The sequence below is a fragment of the Eurytemora carolleeae genome, unplaced genomic scaffold, assembly GCF_000591075.1.
Source record: "Eurytemora carolleeae unplaced genomic scaffold, Eaff_2.0 scaffold755, whole genome shotgun sequence".
Lineage (NCBI taxonomy): Eukaryota > Metazoa > Arthropoda > Copepoda > Calanoida > Temoridae > Eurytemora > Eurytemora carolleeae.
The window spans coordinates 128,858-146,947 of NW_019396643.1; the positions used below are offsets into that span (position 1 = coordinate 128,858).

The 18,090-nt window shown below is 33.7% G+C and overlaps 1 protein-coding gene across 1 annotated transcript in view; it reads left to right on the forward strand.

The window, feature by feature from the left end:
* LOC111706769 (sodium channel protein 60E) overlaps positions 1-18,090 on the forward strand; it is a gene marked incomplete at its 3' end in the record, with an annotated part of 89,511 nt that overhangs the window by 51,521 nt on the left and 19,900 nt on the right. The window contains exons 18-25 of the mRNA XM_023479705.1: positions 308-419; positions 1,915-2,042; positions 2,456-2,544; positions 5,989-6,137; positions 7,162-7,235; positions 8,350-8,490; positions 12,089-12,146; positions 14,231-14,343. Of these exons, the coding sequence (XP_023335473.1) occupies positions 308-419; positions 1,915-2,042; positions 2,456-2,544; positions 5,989-6,137; positions 7,162-7,235; positions 8,350-8,490; positions 12,089-12,146; positions 14,231-14,343 (864 nt within the window). The remainder of the gene's footprint in view (positions 1-307; positions 420-1,914; positions 2,043-2,455; positions 2,545-5,988; positions 6,138-7,161; positions 7,236-8,349; positions 8,491-12,088; positions 12,147-14,230; positions 14,344-18,090) is intronic.

The window sequence follows — 18,090 nt, forward strand, 5'->3', positions numbered from 1 at the left end:
TCGTCCTGCAGTTTCTGTAGATCTACAGCTACTTTACTTTTAGTAGACAATCTACTGCAGTTTACCATCCCACCCTCGTTCTATAGAGACAATTCTATCTAGGTTACAGACAAGTGTATTATTATGACGACAATTCTATCTAGGTTACAGACGAGTGTACTATTATGACGAATATTCTATCTAGGTTACAGAGGAGTGTACTATTATGACGAATATTCTAACTAGGTTACAGACGAGTGTACTATTATGACGAATAGTCTATCTAGGTTACAGACGAGTGTACTATTATGACGAATATTCAATCTAGGTTACAGACGAGTGTACTATAAGAACCAACTCTCCAAAGTTTCCCCAAGAGTCGGACCACTGTTGTGGACAATGTACAAAAAATGAAAATGTTGCTGCAGCAAAAAATAAAGGTATATTCAGTCATTTACAACTATAATTATACAATTATTTAAAGTTAGGTGAGAGCTAATTTGATCAAAATTACTCATAATGTAATAGGTTTTTAGGTTTATTAATTGAACAATGAACATAAATATACAAAAATACATCGATGTCAAGTTGTAAGTGTATATTTTTTACGTTTTAATTATTTTAATGGTTTGATAGAAATATTTATTAGAACTTCGACAGTCTGTTTTCTGAATACTGAGTCATTTATCTTAGATCTGCTAACAAGTATGTTCAGAAAATAAGTTCTGAAAACTGCGGAGTCAAATGCCGGAAAGTCGGAAAATGCGTTCAAGAAAAACAGAAAACAATTTAATATAAAGAAATTGAGTCTTTGCCACAAACTCTGATCTTCTGGTCCCTTTTTATTTGCAACACATTGTCGTAGACCGTAGAGATTTCAAACTATGATTTTTGTTGGATTAAATAATCTAAGTTTGAAATATCAAAAGTTTACACCATCAGGTTACAGAGATATAGGGATTAGAACAGTTGAGTTTGTGGCAAATACTCAATTCCTTTTACATTAACTCAACCTGTTTAGCTTTGATATATTTAGTGACCTATAAAATCATGAATTGACACGTAGTATTATAAATAAGTTTTCTGTTTAATCTAAACTGCAAAAATTTGAAACATTTAACTCATAGTGCTCCAGGAACATATTATTACGGACAATGATGTCAAAGTTACTCTTCTGAATTGAATGAGAATAGAAAAAAAATACAAAATATTTATAAGCTAAAAAAGCTAAAATTTAATTGTAACAAATCATTGAAAAACAAAGCTTTAGAATTCTAATCAACTCTTCTGAAATTTTTTTTACAGAAAATTCTGAGTTTGAAAACAGTATATCACGCACCTCTGACCCTCTAGTAAAAGTAAATTCAACCTAAAGTCTGACTGCGTCAACCTTGTTGCATCGGCTAGTCCTATTGAATGTCTGCTTTATTTACCAAATGTCCCGGCGATACAGTACAAACTGGGACCGGAAAGGTTGACCCGGCTATCATATCTATTTTCCTTGGCTCATATGATATAAATATGTTAATCTATGAGACCGAGCAGAAGGGGTTTGATAAATGATAAATGGTTTGAGCGATGAGAGAAGGATGATTAGATATGTCTGTAAAAACAAAGGAATACGGGTCATATTCCTTTTTTATAATAAAACCAGTATTTCTAATCTTTTTATCTAGTAACAAAATAAACAAATGCAGGAAAATAAATAAAGGAGTTCAAATATTAATGTTTAAATGATTGAAACATTTTTTTTTGAAAAAATGCTATTTTTGTTATTAAATTAAGACGTGAACAAATCTGTAAACATCTAGTAAAAAATATAAATACATTTAAGTAAATATGAGAGTTCAATGTTAAGATTCAAATGAATAAAAATTTGTAAAGAATATAGTCTGTGGCTAACTCTGTACATTCATAATGATAATATAAATCTAGAGAAAGAGAAGAAGGATGAGAAGGAGAAGGAAAGATATCTAGTGGTACGAGCAGGTCAACCTGGATCTGCTCTTCAACCTGTAGATCTACAGAATACAGATTCAGCTCATCTTGCTCCTAACTATCAGGGAAACATTCATTCATTGATTTTATCATCCAATCATCCTTAAAATGGAGTCCAAATATCCCCAAATTGTCCTTAAAACCATGTGCGACAGAAAACCCTACGTCCAGTCCCACCGATCAGTATGTTCCAAATAAAGTGCGAGAAATTTAGAACCTTGCTTGGATTCTTTCATTTACCCTTTTTACATCCTTCATTCAAATCCATAATTCCATAATCCTTCTAATAATAATCTATACGTACATCTCTACTAGTAATCCATAAAATTCATAAATATATTTTGTAGAAACCCAGAAAGTCTTTTTGTAACAATCCATATAAATTTTGGCAGAAATCCAAAAAACCTAAATTAGGGATTCATTAATCTTCTATTCATAAATTCCTGATTTTAAAATCTGAATGAAGAATGTATTTCAGACCAAGTATAATATGACCCGGGAGGGAGCTGGTCTCTCTCCTACATCATCTACTGCTCATCATAGCTTCTCAGAGTACAGTTCTAGCAGGTATATGGAGTATACAGAGTAAAGTTCTAGCAGGTATGGAGAACAAAGGGTACAGTTCTAGCAGCTATATGAAGTATGTAGAGTAAAGCTCTAGCAGGTATGGAGTACATAGGGTACAGTTCTAGCATGTACGTGGAGTACATAGGGTACAGTTCTAGCAGCTACATGGAGTATGTAGAGTAAATTTCTAGCAGGTATGGAGTACATAGGGTACAATTCTAGCAGGTACATTAAGTACAAAGGGTACAGTTCTATCAGGTATATGGAGTATATAGAGTAAACTAGACTATAGCTTTTGTAAACACAGAGAGATAACTTATGGTAAATAAAGTACATAGAAACATTTAAAGTGTAAAAACCTCCATTTTGTGAACTACAGAGTACAAATTACTTAGTCATATTGTTTAATAATGGTAGAGATGGGCCAGCCAATACAAAGACAAATATACGGATATCCATTTACATGTGCTCCTAATCCAATGCATTGAGAATATGGCTATAAATTAGATCTTTAAGAGAGTGCATATTGTAACCAAGGAAGAAAATTAGTTTAAGTCGACGTTCGGGTGTGAAAAAAAAAATATTAGTCGTTATGAGGTCACAAAACAGCATTATTGTTTATTTTGTTATATGATATTTTCATCTATTTTTATCTTGAGATTAGCAATGGAATTGATCTTAATCCGTGTAACTTTACACTTTTTTTAGATGGACATGGAATATAAGTCCTCGATATTTTTCGTAAGTTACCGTCCCTGATTTTCGGTTGGCGGGTTCTTTAGAACCTATAAGTCAAAAGGTACCGCCCCTGATTTACGGTTGTTGGGTTCTGTAGAACCTACCAGTCATAAGTTACCGTCCCTGATTTACGGTTGTTAGGTTCTTTAGAACCTATCAGTCAAAAGGTACCGCCCCTGATTTACGGTTGTTGGGTTCTTTAGAACCTGTCAGTCAAAAGTTACCGTCCTTGATTTGCAGTTGCTGGGTTCTTTAGAACCTGTCAGTCAAAAGTTACCGCCCCTGATTTACGGTTGTTGGGTTCTTTAGAACCAACCAGTCAAAAGTTACCGCCCCTGATTTACGGTTGCGGGATTGTGTAGAGCCTACTATATAGTCGATTAGATAATCTGATTGTGTAGAGCCTACTATATAGTCGATTAGATAATCTGATTGTGTAGAGCCTACTATATAGTCGATTAGATAATCTGATTGTGTAGAGCCTACTATATAGTCGATTAGATAATCTGATTGTGTAGAGCCTACTATATAGTCGATTAGATAATCTGATTGTGTAGAGCCTACTATATAGTCGATTAGATAATCTGATTGTGTAGAGCCTACTATATAGTCGATTAGATAATCTGATTGTGTAGAGCCTACTATATAGTCGATTAGATAATCTGATTGTGTAGAGCCTACTATATAGTCGATTAGATAATCTGATTGTGTAGAGCCTACTATATAGTCGATTAGATAATCTGATTGTGTAGAGCCTACTATATAGTCGATTAGATAATCTGATTGTGTAGAGCCTACTATATAGTCGATTAGATAATCTGATTGTGTAGAGCCTACTATATAGTCGATTAGATAATCTGATTGTGTAGAGCCTACTATATAGTCGATTAGATAATCTGATTGTGTAGAGCCTACTATATAGTCGATTAGANACAATTTTTTTTGCAAACATTTTTACTATATAACTGGATTTTGCGATAAAAAATTCAATTTTTGCAAATTTGCAAATTCGAAAAGCAGAGTACAAGAGCTTTCCAATGATGTATCATTTGTCATATTTGGACATCAAACATGGGATTTAGAGGGGGGGTCAAATTGACCCCCCCAGCATATCCTGGTTTTCAAGTACCCCAGCAGAGATAGGGTTAACGTTTATGTATATGAACATTGTTACATGATTTCATGATTTTTATTAACGTTTATGTATATGAACTATGATCTTTGAACATCATTTAGGGTACAAAGAGTTAACATAAGGATAAAATGAGAAAAGTATGTTTATATAAAAGGAAAGTACTTTTAGGAAAAATAAAAAAGAAGAAGGAATACTTCTAGTGCATGAGTTCATAGGGGAACAGTTTTGTGTACACAACTCGCTGTGATATAATAGGATTGCTGAAGTTACCCAGATTACTCATAGTTACTCCCGCCGTTTACCCGCGCTTGGTCTTAATTTACGATTTTAGCTATTATTCCCTATAAATCGATCACTCAACTTAGAATTTAAAAATTCAATATGTGCACATTCCCGTGGTTCTACCGATTTCTGCAATGAAAATTTAAGAGAAGGGGTTACTGAGTTATGATCGGACATACAAACAAACAGAGATTATTCTTTATATATATATAGATTACAGATATTGCAAACAAAAGTCGGATAGTATACATAGGCCTGGCTTTCTTAACAACTGGTGTTTATTTACCCTTAACCAGTTAATGAGCAGTTCTAATAAATCACAGGAAAATGTACAGAAACCCTGTCCTCCATACCTATTTTATATACCTGGGTACACAGGGTACAAAACTAAGGAGTATAAATTATCTATCCTGTAAGAAAGATGTAAAACCCGTGTATAAATCTTATGCCAATATATATCTGGAGAGAAAAAGAAAATAATACATCTATATATGAATTTGGCTTGTCTGTCTGTCCGTTAGTATCCAATAAACGTCAAAACGGCTGAACCGATCGGGACCAAATTTTGTGTGGGACCTCACGTGACCCCAGGGAAGGTTTATGAATGATTAAAATTTGGAAAATTTGGGTTTAAAAGTTTTTTATTTTTGTAAAATTTTTTAAATCTTGAAAATCCGCGAATTTTCTTCATAAAAATCCGCGAAATTCTTTTCTTCTAGAAGATGGGCGCGAAGCGCCCTAAAAGCCTTATTTATCAAATTCGAAGAAATTCACTGAAAATACAACAATTTTCGGAAAGAAAGGAACTGATAGGCTTGTTAAGAAATTGGCCCCTTCCCCGTCTTATTAAAAAAAAACTTTTGTTAAAATCCTGTTTGGCACAAGGTTCCTCTTAATTGATATTGATATGTTAGTTCACCAAAATTCATCCTGAATTTAATCCATTGATTCAAAATGCCAATTTCATTTTTGATTTTTACTTAGTTTTTTAAAGTTAGGGTTAAACTTTTCAGAAAAGGATGATTTTTTTAGAATTTGTTGTTTACTTAAAAATATTATGTTTAGAATATATATATGAGGAAACCTGGCATTTATGACTTGTAAAAAGTTATCTTATGAAATGAAGTGCTCGCGAAATACAAAAGGGAGTAAAGGCTTAACACTAACTAATCTAATTAAATTCATAAGAAAATTGTCCCTTTAAAAAGAAAGAATGAATTAAATCATGATTTTGTATTTAACCTCTTTTATTTTACGCAAACACTCCCTTTAAGACTTGTTTATTCTAGGGATACGTCTGTAAATGATAGCGGTGTTGTAGGGGATCACGATCAGGATAGTTTGTACGATCTTACGATCGGGAATGTCGAGATTATCAACTGTAAAGAGAAGGAGAGAAAACCCAGCAAAATAGATATTCCGTTCATAGTTTCTATAGGTAATATTATTCTTTTATAGTTTCTATAGGTAATATTATTCTTTTATAGTTTCTATAGGTAATATTATTCTTTTATAGTTTCCATAGGTAATATTATTCTTTTATAGTTTCCATAGGTAATATTATTCTTTTATAGTTTCCATAGGTAATATTATTCTTTTATAGTTTCTATAGGTAATATTATTCTTTTATAGTTTCTATATTCTCCTTTTATAGTTTCTATATTCTCCTTTCATAGTTTCTATATTCTATTCTCCTTTCATAGTTTCTATATTCTTCTTTCATATTTTCTATATTCTCCTTTCATAGTTTCCATATTATACTTTCATAAAGTATCCTTTCATAGTTTCCATATTATCCTTTCATTCTTTCATAGTTTCCATATTATCCTTTCATTCTTTCAATGGTTTCCATATGATCTTCTCATAAAGTATCCTTTCATAGTTTCCATATTATCCTTTCATAAAGTATCCTTTCATAGTTTCCATATTATCCTTTCATTCTTTCATGGTTTCCATATTATCCTCTTATAAAGTATCCTTTCATAGTTTCCATATTATTCTTTCAAAAAGCATCCTTTCATAGTTTCCATATTATCCTTTCATAAAGTATCCTTTCATAGTTTCCATATTATCCTTTCATTCTTTCATGGTTTCCATATTATCTTTGCATTCTTTCATAGTTTCCATATTATCCTTTCATTCTTTCATAGTTTCCATATTATCCTTTCATTCTTTCATAGTTTCCATATTATCCTTTTATAGATTGTCATTTTATAGATTTATATTATATTTACTCATCCCATCCATACCCTCAATTATCACTTCTTATTCAAATTTTCATCCATGGTCGTCCAAAATGAGATACTTTTCTCTATTTAACTACCATTATATAAATTCTGTTAAATAATGATATTCCGTCATATTCAGACGTTCTAGCATCCCAAAACTGCATAAGATATATTTCTTGCGGTTAAACTTTGCAGAGTCCGGAAGTGGAATTGATAAGTTTAAAATGTTTGCAGAGACAGGAAATGACAGGAACTGCTCCGGATGTCATTACTGCTGCCTTGATTACAAATGCTGGCTGAGAGCTCAGGAAACTTTAACTATTGAATTTTATTCAAATTTGATTCTTAGAATTCGGGTATAGGAGTCAAGGTGGGATAAGGTTTCAGGATTCGGGTATAGGAGTCAAGGTGGGATAAGATTTCAGGATTCGGGAATAGGAGTCAATGAGGGATAAGGTTTCAGGATTCGGGTATAGGAGTCAAGGTGGGATAAGATTTCAGGATTCGGGAATAGGAGTCAAGGTGGGATAAGGTTTCAGGATTCGGGTATAAGAGTCAAGGTGGGATAAGGTTTCAGGATTCGGGTATAGGAGTCAAGGTGTGATAAGGTTTCAGGATTCGGGAATAGGAGTCAAGGTGGGATAAAGTTTCAGGATTCGGGTATAAGAGTCAAGATGGGATAAGGTTTCAGGATTCGGGTATAGGAGTCAAGGTGGGATAAGGTTTCAGGATTCGGGTATAGGAGTCAAGATGGGATAAAGTTTCAGGATTCGGGAATAGGAGTCAAGGTGGGATAAGGTTTCGGGATTCGGGTATAGGAGTCAAGGTGGGATAAGGTTTCAGGATTCGGGTATAGGAGTCAAGGTGGGATAAGATTTCAGGATTCGGTAATAGGAGTCAAGGTGGGGTAAAGTTTCAGGATTCGGGTATAGGAGTCAAGGTGGGATAAGGTTTCAGGATTCGGGTATAGGAGTCAAGGTGTGATAAGGTTTCAGGATCCGGGTATAGGAGTCAAGTTATGATAAGGTTTCAGGATTCGGGAATAGGAGTCAAGGTGGGATAAGGTTTCAGGATTCGGGTATTGGAGTCAAGGTGGGATAAGCTGTTTCAGAACTTGGGGCTATGAGTCAGGGTTGAATTGTGGATACAGGTTTAGGGTTTGAGGTTAGGAGTCAGGGTTGGATACAAGGAGATGTAAAATCTATTCTCTTTGGTTGGATATGGGCTCAATATCTAAATCTAGGATTCAGGGTTGGATAAAGATTTAGGATTCGGGGTTAGGTTCTGAAACTGGTTTCCATATATATATTTACTAGCTTTAGTTAACCATTACTAAAAAAACATCAATGTTAAATTGTCAAAATCAATTCCAATATTTGTGGACATAATTTTGATTTATTTGTTAAAGTAGATTGTATCCAGGAATGTCTGTTCAAGGTGATAAATGATCCTATATTCGACCTTGTAGTTACTCTTTGTATCATCTTGAACACTGTGTTCCTGGCTGTAGAACATCATGGTATGAGTGTAGATCTTCAATACGTCCTTGATATGGGAAATAAGGTTAGTTCATGGGGATTGATAACTTGCCAAAAACTCAAATTATCTTATTCTTTTATTCTCACAAACTAATGCGTGGAAAACCTTTGATATTCAAATTTTTATGTTAGGTACTTTTCTCAAAGACATTTTCCCAAGTTGCAACTTCAAAATGTGCAATTTCCCAAGCGGCAACTTCCCAAGTCTCTCCTAACCGCACTGCTCGGCCCCCTAGCCCAATCTAGCCGCAGCGTTCGGTCCCTAGCCCATCCCTCTAGCCACATCGCTCGGCTACCCCCACCCCATTGTAGCCTGCTCAGAAGGCCTAACCTAAACTTTGAGAAGTTGCCTCTTGGGAAAGTTGCTACTAGTAACTTGGGAAGTCGCCCTTGGAAAATGCCTTTGAAAAAATACCAAACACCAACATTTTTACTTTTTAATCTGGCAAATTTCTTAGTCTACAATATTAGGTTGTAAAGATATGAGAACGAGAAAATTATAACTTGTTAAACTTGAGTATTTTCTTCACCAATCAGGAGAATTTTCTCCGCGCATAAAATGAGGAGTAATCTTCTCCTTCCTGAAAAATTATTTTAAATTTATTCCGAGTTCTAAGAACTGAGTTGAAATTACAAGTTTAACAAAATACTTTCTTTTAGCATAAATACATAAATACGCACTTTACATAATCAGTTAGACAATTTTCCCACCCACACCCCATCATTCATTCCCACCTCTCTTCATACTGAATCAACCTAACCCACATTCATTTATTCCCACACCACACTCATCCTTTCCCACCCACACTCCATCATTCATTCCCACCTCTCTTCATACTGAATCAACCTAACCCACATTCATTTATTCCCACACCACACTCATCCTTTCCCACCCACACTCCATCATTCATTCCCACCTCTCTTCATACTGAATCAACCTAACCCACATTCATTTATTCCCACCCCACACTCATCCTTTCCCACCCACACTCGATCATTCATTCCCACCTCTCTTCATACTGAATCAACCTACCCCACATTCACTCCTTCAACCCACCCAACACTCATCCTTTCCCACCCACATCCATTCATTCCCCCCTCACACTCATCTAAACCAACCCCACTTGTTCATTCCCATCCACTTCTTATTCATTTCCACCCAAACAATTAATCAAACTACCCCCCGCCCACTCATTCATTTCCACCGAAACTTATTCAAACTACCCTCCACCCACTCATTCATTTCCACCCACACTTATTCAAACTACCCCCACACTCATTCATTTCCATCCACACTCATTCAAACTACCCCCACACTCATCCATTTCCACCCACACTCATTCAAACTACCCCGCGCTCATTCATTTCCACCCACAATCATTCAAACTACCCCCACACTCATTCATTTCCACCCACACTCATTCAAACTACCCTTACACTCATTCATTTCCACCCACACTCATTCAAACTACCCCCACACTCATTCATTTCCACCCACACTCATTCAAACTACCCTTACACTCATTCATTTCCACCCACACTCATTCAAACCAACCTTACACTCATTCATTTCCACCCACACTCATTCAAACTACCCCCACACTCATTCATTTCCACCCACACTTATTCAAACCCATCCACACTAATCTTTTGCCACCCACAGGCCACACTCCTTCATTCCCACCAACATCTTATTCAATCCTACCCAAAATTATTCATTCCCCATCACATCTTATTCATTCCCATCTACATCTTATTCAACCCCACCCACACTCATTTATTAAATTCCCATTAACAACTTATTCAATCTCGCCTGGGCTCATTTGTTTCATCTGACTGTTTGAGAAATTATGTATTCTAATCCTTGAGTCGACTGGATTTTAGGATTAAAATGATCAAATTTGCTTCAATCTCAACTTAATTTAGATTAATTAAGTAAATTAATAATCAGACGCAACCAATCTTAATAAATATCCATAATTTAGAGATTCGCTTAACTTTTTTAGATTTTGGTTTCAAATAATAAAACGGAAATATTAATAAAATAGTTGAGGACTTCTTGAAAAAAAAGTCTTTATAATATAGGTTAGATATTAAGGTTTATGTTCAGATTGAGGGGCTCTTGTAAGTTGAGGAGCTAGGATTTAGGGGCTAGACTAAAGATTTCATGGTTTGTTTAAAGCATGGGTTTAGGTTAAGGGGCTATGTTAAAGTTTAGATTCAGGACTAGGTTAAAGATCAAGTTTCTGTTAATATTTAGGGGCTATAGGTTAAAGGTTAGGTTTTAGGTAAAGGTTTAGGGGCTAGGTTAAAGATCAAGTTTATGTTAATATTTAGGGGCTATAGGTTAAATATTATGGTTTAAGTAAGGGTTTAAGGGCTAGGTTAAGGATCAAGTTTATGTTAATATTTAGGGTCTATAGGTTAAATATTATGGTTTAAGTAAGGGTTTAAGGGCTAGGTTAAGGATCAAGTTTATGTTAATATTTAGGGTCTATAGGTTAAATATTATGGTTTAAGTAAAGGTTTAAGGGCTATATAAACAATCAGGGTTCAGGTTAAACTAATTTTTCAAAGCTTTTGGTCTGCATTTTCTTTTAATTGATTTATAATAGAATATGGCGGTTGATTTCGAATTAGAAATATAAAAGTATATAAAGTAGTGTAATGAGAAGCTGTATATAAAGTAGTGTAATGAGTAAAGTAGTGTAATGAGGAGGTATATAAAGTAGTGTAATAAGGAGGTATATAAAGTAGTGTAATGAGAAGCTGTATATAAAGTAGTGTAATGACGAGGTATGTAAAGTAGTGTAATGAGGAGGTATATAAAGTAGTGTAATAAGGAGGTATATAAAGTAGTGTAATGAGAAGATGTATAAAGTAGTGTAATGAGGAGGTATATAAGGTAGTGTAATGAGGAGGTATGTAAAGTAGTGTAATGAGGAGGTATATAAAGTAGTGTAATGAGGTGGTATATAAAGTAGTGTAATGAGAAGATATGTAAAGTAGTGTAATGAGAAGGTATATTAGAAGTGTAATGAGGAGGTATATAAAGTAGTGTAATGAGGAGGTATATAAAGTAGTGGATCGAATGAGAAGGTTTATAAAGACTAATCATTAATCTTTGTACAATTAGTTATACTTTACTTTCATTTACAGAACTCCGTGACTAGTTTCATTTACTTCAACTTTCTATCTTTTATTTATTCATGAACATAACCCTCATAAAGTCCTTAATAGACAAAGATATGTGTGCGTATATATTAATGTTTAAGTACACCATGACACAATATGAGTAAAACTTCTAGTAAATTACTAACTTTACTGTCAGCGTTAAACCTTTTTAAATACTTTTCTCAAAATAATCATTTGTATTTTTTGTTTTCCAAAATTTATTTTACCGGAATAAATTTCCACAAAAAAAGTTTGAAAATTAAAATTAGTTTTTTTTTTTGGGGGGGGGGTAGGAGTTGGAAATAAGTTGTATACTTGTGTTTTTTTCTCCGCAACCTAGTTTTACAGTGTACACATCGATTGATTGTTTTCATTTCTTAATTCTTAATCTACGAAAATTTCAAATTGATGAATACTGAAAACACAACCCTAAACATCTTTTTTTTTAGGTTTTTACATCTTTCTTCCTACTGGAGGCAATACTCAAGGTTACAGCACTTAGTAAAGGTTCATCTAGCAATATCTCATTCTAGAGTAATCTTAGGATACTGGAGTATACTTATGATACTGGAGTATACTTAGGATACTGGAGTACACATGAGATATTCGAGTATACATAGGATACTGGACTATACATAGGATACTGGACTATACATAGGATACTGGACTATACATAGGATACTGGACTATACATAGGATACTGGAGTATACATAGGATACTGGAATATACATAGGATACTGGAGTAGTCTTAGGATACTGGAGTATAAATGGAATACTGGAGTATACATGGAATACTGGAGTATACATGGAAAACTGGAGTAGCCTTAGGATACTGGAGTATACATAGGATACTGGAGTATACATAGAATACTGGAGTAATTATAGGATACTGGAGTATACATAGTATACTGGAGTAAATATATGACACTAGAGTATACTTAGGATACTGGAGTTTACATGTCATACTGGAGTATACATGGTATACTGGAGTTTACATAGGATACTGGAGTAAACATACGATACTGGAGTATGCATGGAATACTGGAGCATACATTGGAAAGTGGAGTAAAAACAAGATACTAGAGTAATCATAGAACACTGGAGTAAACAAAGGATATTGGAGTAAACACAAGATACTAGGGTAAACATAGAATACTTGAGCAAAAAAACTAGAGAAATAATATGGATAGGGTAATCTTTATTGGTTTTGCAAAGGCCACGCTAGAAAGAATAGAGCAACTATAATATTACGTGGATCCTGTATGAATACTCAGACATAGATACTCTAGTCTGAATATAGAAAGGGTATAAGAAACCTAATCTGATGTAGATCACCCTGTATGTATACTCAAACATTGATACTCTGAATATAGAAAGGGTAAAGTAGTATTGGAAAACTTTAATTAAAAAGAAAGAATATTGAGGACTAAGAGACAAATAAATGTTTTCGGTTGGATACTTCGCACACTATTACAAGATCATCAAGATATGAATGCACTACACATGAGCCCAAAACTTAAGACAGAGTATCGTAATGAAACCCAGTATCGGAAACCCGGTCTCATGAATGGGGTCAGGAAGATTTGTAGATACCAAAATTTTTTTAAGAAATATTATTTCATGTGAGTTCTTTACTTTCTCTTTTTGTTTTCTGATTTTTTAAATTAAAATCTACGCAAATGCATAGAGTACAATACACCCCAATACACCCCAAAAAGGAACTTGGGAGTTTCGTTTAAAGATACTTAAATTTCTGGCTCTGAGTTGAACAAATATAAATAAAATATGTACATTAATGGTACACAGTAAGGTAAAGTAGTGATGAGAGATGGGGGGAAGGAGTAAAAGGGTTAAGGGTTTATTAGGATAAAAAGAGAAGATGGATTATTATGAACTTACTTGATAACCAAGCTATGTCTGGAAATAAAAACTTTCCCTCCTCAAGTTGATCAACTTAACTTAGAATTTTTTAAGCCAAGCCAAGCCCATATCCGTGGCTCAAACAAATTCCCCAATTATTAAGGCAAATTGGTCAAGGGGTTCATTAGTTATGATCAGAAATATCTTGTTGGTCTAGTTTCCACATAATATCTTGTTTGTCTAGTTTCCACATAATATCTTGTTTGTCTAGTTTCCACATAATATCTTGTTGGTCTAGTTTCCACATAATATCTTGTTGATCTAGTTTCCACATAATATCTTGTTGGTCTAGTTTCCACATAATATCTTGTTGGTCTAGTTTCCACATAATATCTTGTTGGTCTAGTTTCCACATAATATCTTGTTGGTCTAGTTTCCACATAATATCTTGTTGGTCTAGTTTCNGGGGGGGGGGGGGAGGTGTGTGCAGGAAGTATGTGATAAACAAAGCCTAAATATCTAGCACTAATTTTAGTAATTGTGCTGAGATAGGATACATACACACACACACTAAACAGTTTATACACATTTTAGTATAATAAAGGTAAGGATGATAGAGTTTGTGCATGTACGGATTTAATTATAACGTATGTGTTGTGTATACACTGTACATACTGTACGGTGCAAGATTGTACTTCTGATGACGGATTGCTAGATGATTATACAATAGAATATTTCGGGAATGGCTGGAACATATTTGATCTGACGATAGTAGTTGCCAGTATAGTGGATTTAGGCCTGGAGAGTGTGGATGGAATATCAGTTCTAAGAGGAATGCGCTTGGTGAGTAAAAATAAAAAATTTCAAACCTTTTCATTTTTTTTAGTGGAATAAAAACTAAATATATTTAATCGGGCAAAACTATTTTAATATTTTAACCAAGCTTGGGAACCCAACTTTGCCTCCAAACTAATATTTTTAAATTCAACACAATCCAAAATTTCTCTTTTTTGCACATAAAAAAAATAAATATATTTAAAGTTTGTCAATAAACCCGAATATCTTTAATTTTTCAATAACATTAACACCTTATTTACAAAAATCAATTACGCTAGGCGACATTTTAGAACACTCCTTAGTGTGTTTTCAAATATCATATTTTGATCAACTTAATTCCCAATGAAACTGAGTTTTGTCACAAATTCGAATATTCAAATTTTTATATCTTAGATTTATGTTTGTGCAAACCTTTAAAATTTCAAACTTGGATTATTTTATCTAACAGAATTCATATTTTGAAATATCAAAAGTCTACGACAATAGTTTGCAAAGATGTAGAGATTAGAAAATCATAGATTGTTACAAACACCCCATTCCTTTGTTTGAATCCCTGCTTGTTTGTGATACACACAGATAAGTATCCGTGTCCCTAATTTTAATTTTATTTTTGTATACGATTCTTCATCGTTAAGAGGGAAAAACTAAATCTTAGAATTGAAATATACCAACCAAATTTATAGGTCGAGAGGTAGATAATCTAATATTTTAACTTGCAATCTAAATCATCATAAAATTGAAAAGTAAAAAATAAAATTGGTTTGAGTAACAATTGAACTCAAATCCTTCCTTATCAATCGCCAATGAAAGATAAAGAATATAAGTTTAACACATGTTAAACGGATTTACATAAGCTTTGCCAATCTTAACAATGTTTCAAACTTTATTCAACCTTTTTATATGTTGTTGTGGTACGTGTGTTTTCATGGTATCATTTTAGTAAATTTTCAATTAATTAAATACAAATATGTGTTTTTTGTTGGGAATATCAATGAATAATAGGAAACCAATCCCTTTAATGGCCCATTAACATTTTTTTACCGATTTAAAATGATTTTCTAATTGCTTTTAGATTGACACACGGGAAAGAAATAAATTGTTTTAGAATCTGAAATCTAACCCAAGTTTCATTATTTGAACAAATTCTCATTTTATCGACAGATTTCCTCCATTTTTAACATTTCCAATCTACAAACACATTTTATACAATATATAATAAATTATGTTTACATGTACACTGCGCATTTGCGCTTACATGTACTGCAAAGATAGCAATGCCCGATTCACAACGGTTTTCCTTAAAGTTTTGTCAGGATCCGAATATAAATAAGTCCCTTAACTACCTATGTCAGTTCAAATTTTAACCACAGATTCAAGGTTAAAGATAATAGAAGGATTTTAATCGGTGATTTAAATTTGAACTAGAGGTAGGCTCGCACTTTAAATTCATTAAATTCGGTCCCTCCCTAGTCAAATATGATATCAATGTTTACAATTTGCACTGATTATTTTCAACTATGGTTTCCCACAATAGTGGAATATAGTAATTTTTTGAAGTAAACACTTTTACACCTAGAAATACGACAATATCTTCCACATTATTTATTAGCTAATGGTTTCAAGGGTACGGGCAATGCCATCTTTGCAAAAAGGGTCACTTTTACTTCGATTTGCGTTAAGATTTTGTAAACAGAAACAGAAAATTTTGAATAATTTGGGGAATGTTTTAGTTCTAAACCCTGAGGTATTATTATATCCCTCTCTTTAAAGATTTGGCAGCTCCTAAATGTATCACATGCAATTCTAGTGATCTACAGCTATATATATATTTTAGATTCTTATCCTTGAAGTGTACAAATCTGATTGTGCCACAATATTATCGGCAAAAACTTGGAGTTTTGCTTTGTGTGCACTTTTGTAATTGTTAATATTTTACAGAGCAAAAACAAACTCACATACTGCATTGCTGAAAGTGATCCAAATATAGTTGAAGAAAATTCAACAAATCTCTGCATCACAATAATCTCTCTTGAAGGGCCGAAGTAATTGATTTGGTGTACCGTCCGTTTTGTCCGTTGATAGTCTGCACAGTACGACTTGCTCTATCTGCCTATATGAGTCGGTACAGTACTACTTGCTCTATCTGTCTATTTGAGTCGGTACAGCACTACTTGGTCTATCTGCCTATATGAGTCAGTACAGTACTACTTGCTCTATCTGCCTATTTGAGTCGGTACAGCACTACTTGCTCTATCTGCCTATATGAGTCAGTACAGTACTACTTACTCTATCTGCCTATATGAGTCGGTACAGCACTACTTGCTCTATCTGCCTATATGAGTCGGTACAGTACTACTTGCTCTATTTGCCTATATGAGTCGGAACAGTTCTAGTTGCTCCATCTGCCTATATGAGTCGATACAGTACTACTTGCTCTATCTGCCTATATGAGTCGGTTCAATAATACTTGCTCTATCTGCCTATATGAGTCGGTACAATACTACTTGCTCTATCTGCCTATATGAGTCGGTTCAATAATACTTATTCTATCTGCCTATATGAGTTGGTACAGTACTACTTTACTTGCTTTATCTGCCTATATGAGTCGGTACAGTACTACTTGCTCTATTTGCCTATATGAGGCGGTACAGTTCTACTTGCTCTATCTGCCTATATGAGTCGGTACAGTACTACTTACTCTATCTGCCTATATGAGTCGGTACAGTACTACTTGCTCTATCTGACTATATGAGTCGGTACTGTACTACTTACTCTATTTGCCTAAATGAGTTGGTACAGCTGCCTATATGAGTCGGTACAGTACTACTTACTCTATTTGCCTGTATGAGTCGGTACAGTATGTCAAATGAACAAGAGTTTTTGTGACATCAAAATGAAATAGTTGAACTTTAGTCTAGTTTAGAGTTTGATGCATACTGTATTAAACATCTGTTGCTAAAAACCTCCCCTCCCTTTATGAAAAAGTTTTATGTTGCCCCACCCCCTTTCTAACCTACATTTCACTCCGTTTTAGCAGAGCCATCCACCCTCCTTTAAACTTTTTTTTAAACATCTTCCTCCATTTCTATAATAGTCATTTTCCTTTTCACTCTTTTTAAAAACAACCCCTCCTCCCATAAAACCGTTTTATTTTATGTTCTAAAATATTTACATTGTTAAAGAGAAGTGTGCAAATTTCTGTGAAGTAACAGCTTGGATAAATTGCTTCTTGATTTTTTTAGTAGATCCATCCAACAACAATAGATTCAGTTGATCCATCCAACAAAAATACATCTAGTTGATCCATCCAACAAAATTACATCTAGTTGATCCATCCAACAAAATTACATCTAGTTGATCCATCCAACAAAATTACATCTAGTTGATCTAGTTAAATAATAGATTTAGATTATCTATCCAACAATAAAAGATTTAGTTCATCCATCCAACAAAAATAGATTTAGTTAATCCATCCAACAATAATAGATTTAGATTATCTATCCAACAATAATTGATTTTGTTGATCCACCGAACAAAATTACATCTAGTTGATCCATCCAACAATAATAGATTTAGTTGATCCATCCAACAAAAATAGATTTAGTTAATCCATCCTACAATAAGAGATTGAGTTAATCCATCCAACAAAAATAGTTTTAATTGATCCATGCAATAAAAAATAAATTCGTTATCCATTTCAGAATTTTTTTTTTGTAAATATAAAAAGATTTAGTTAGTCCATCCAACAAAAAA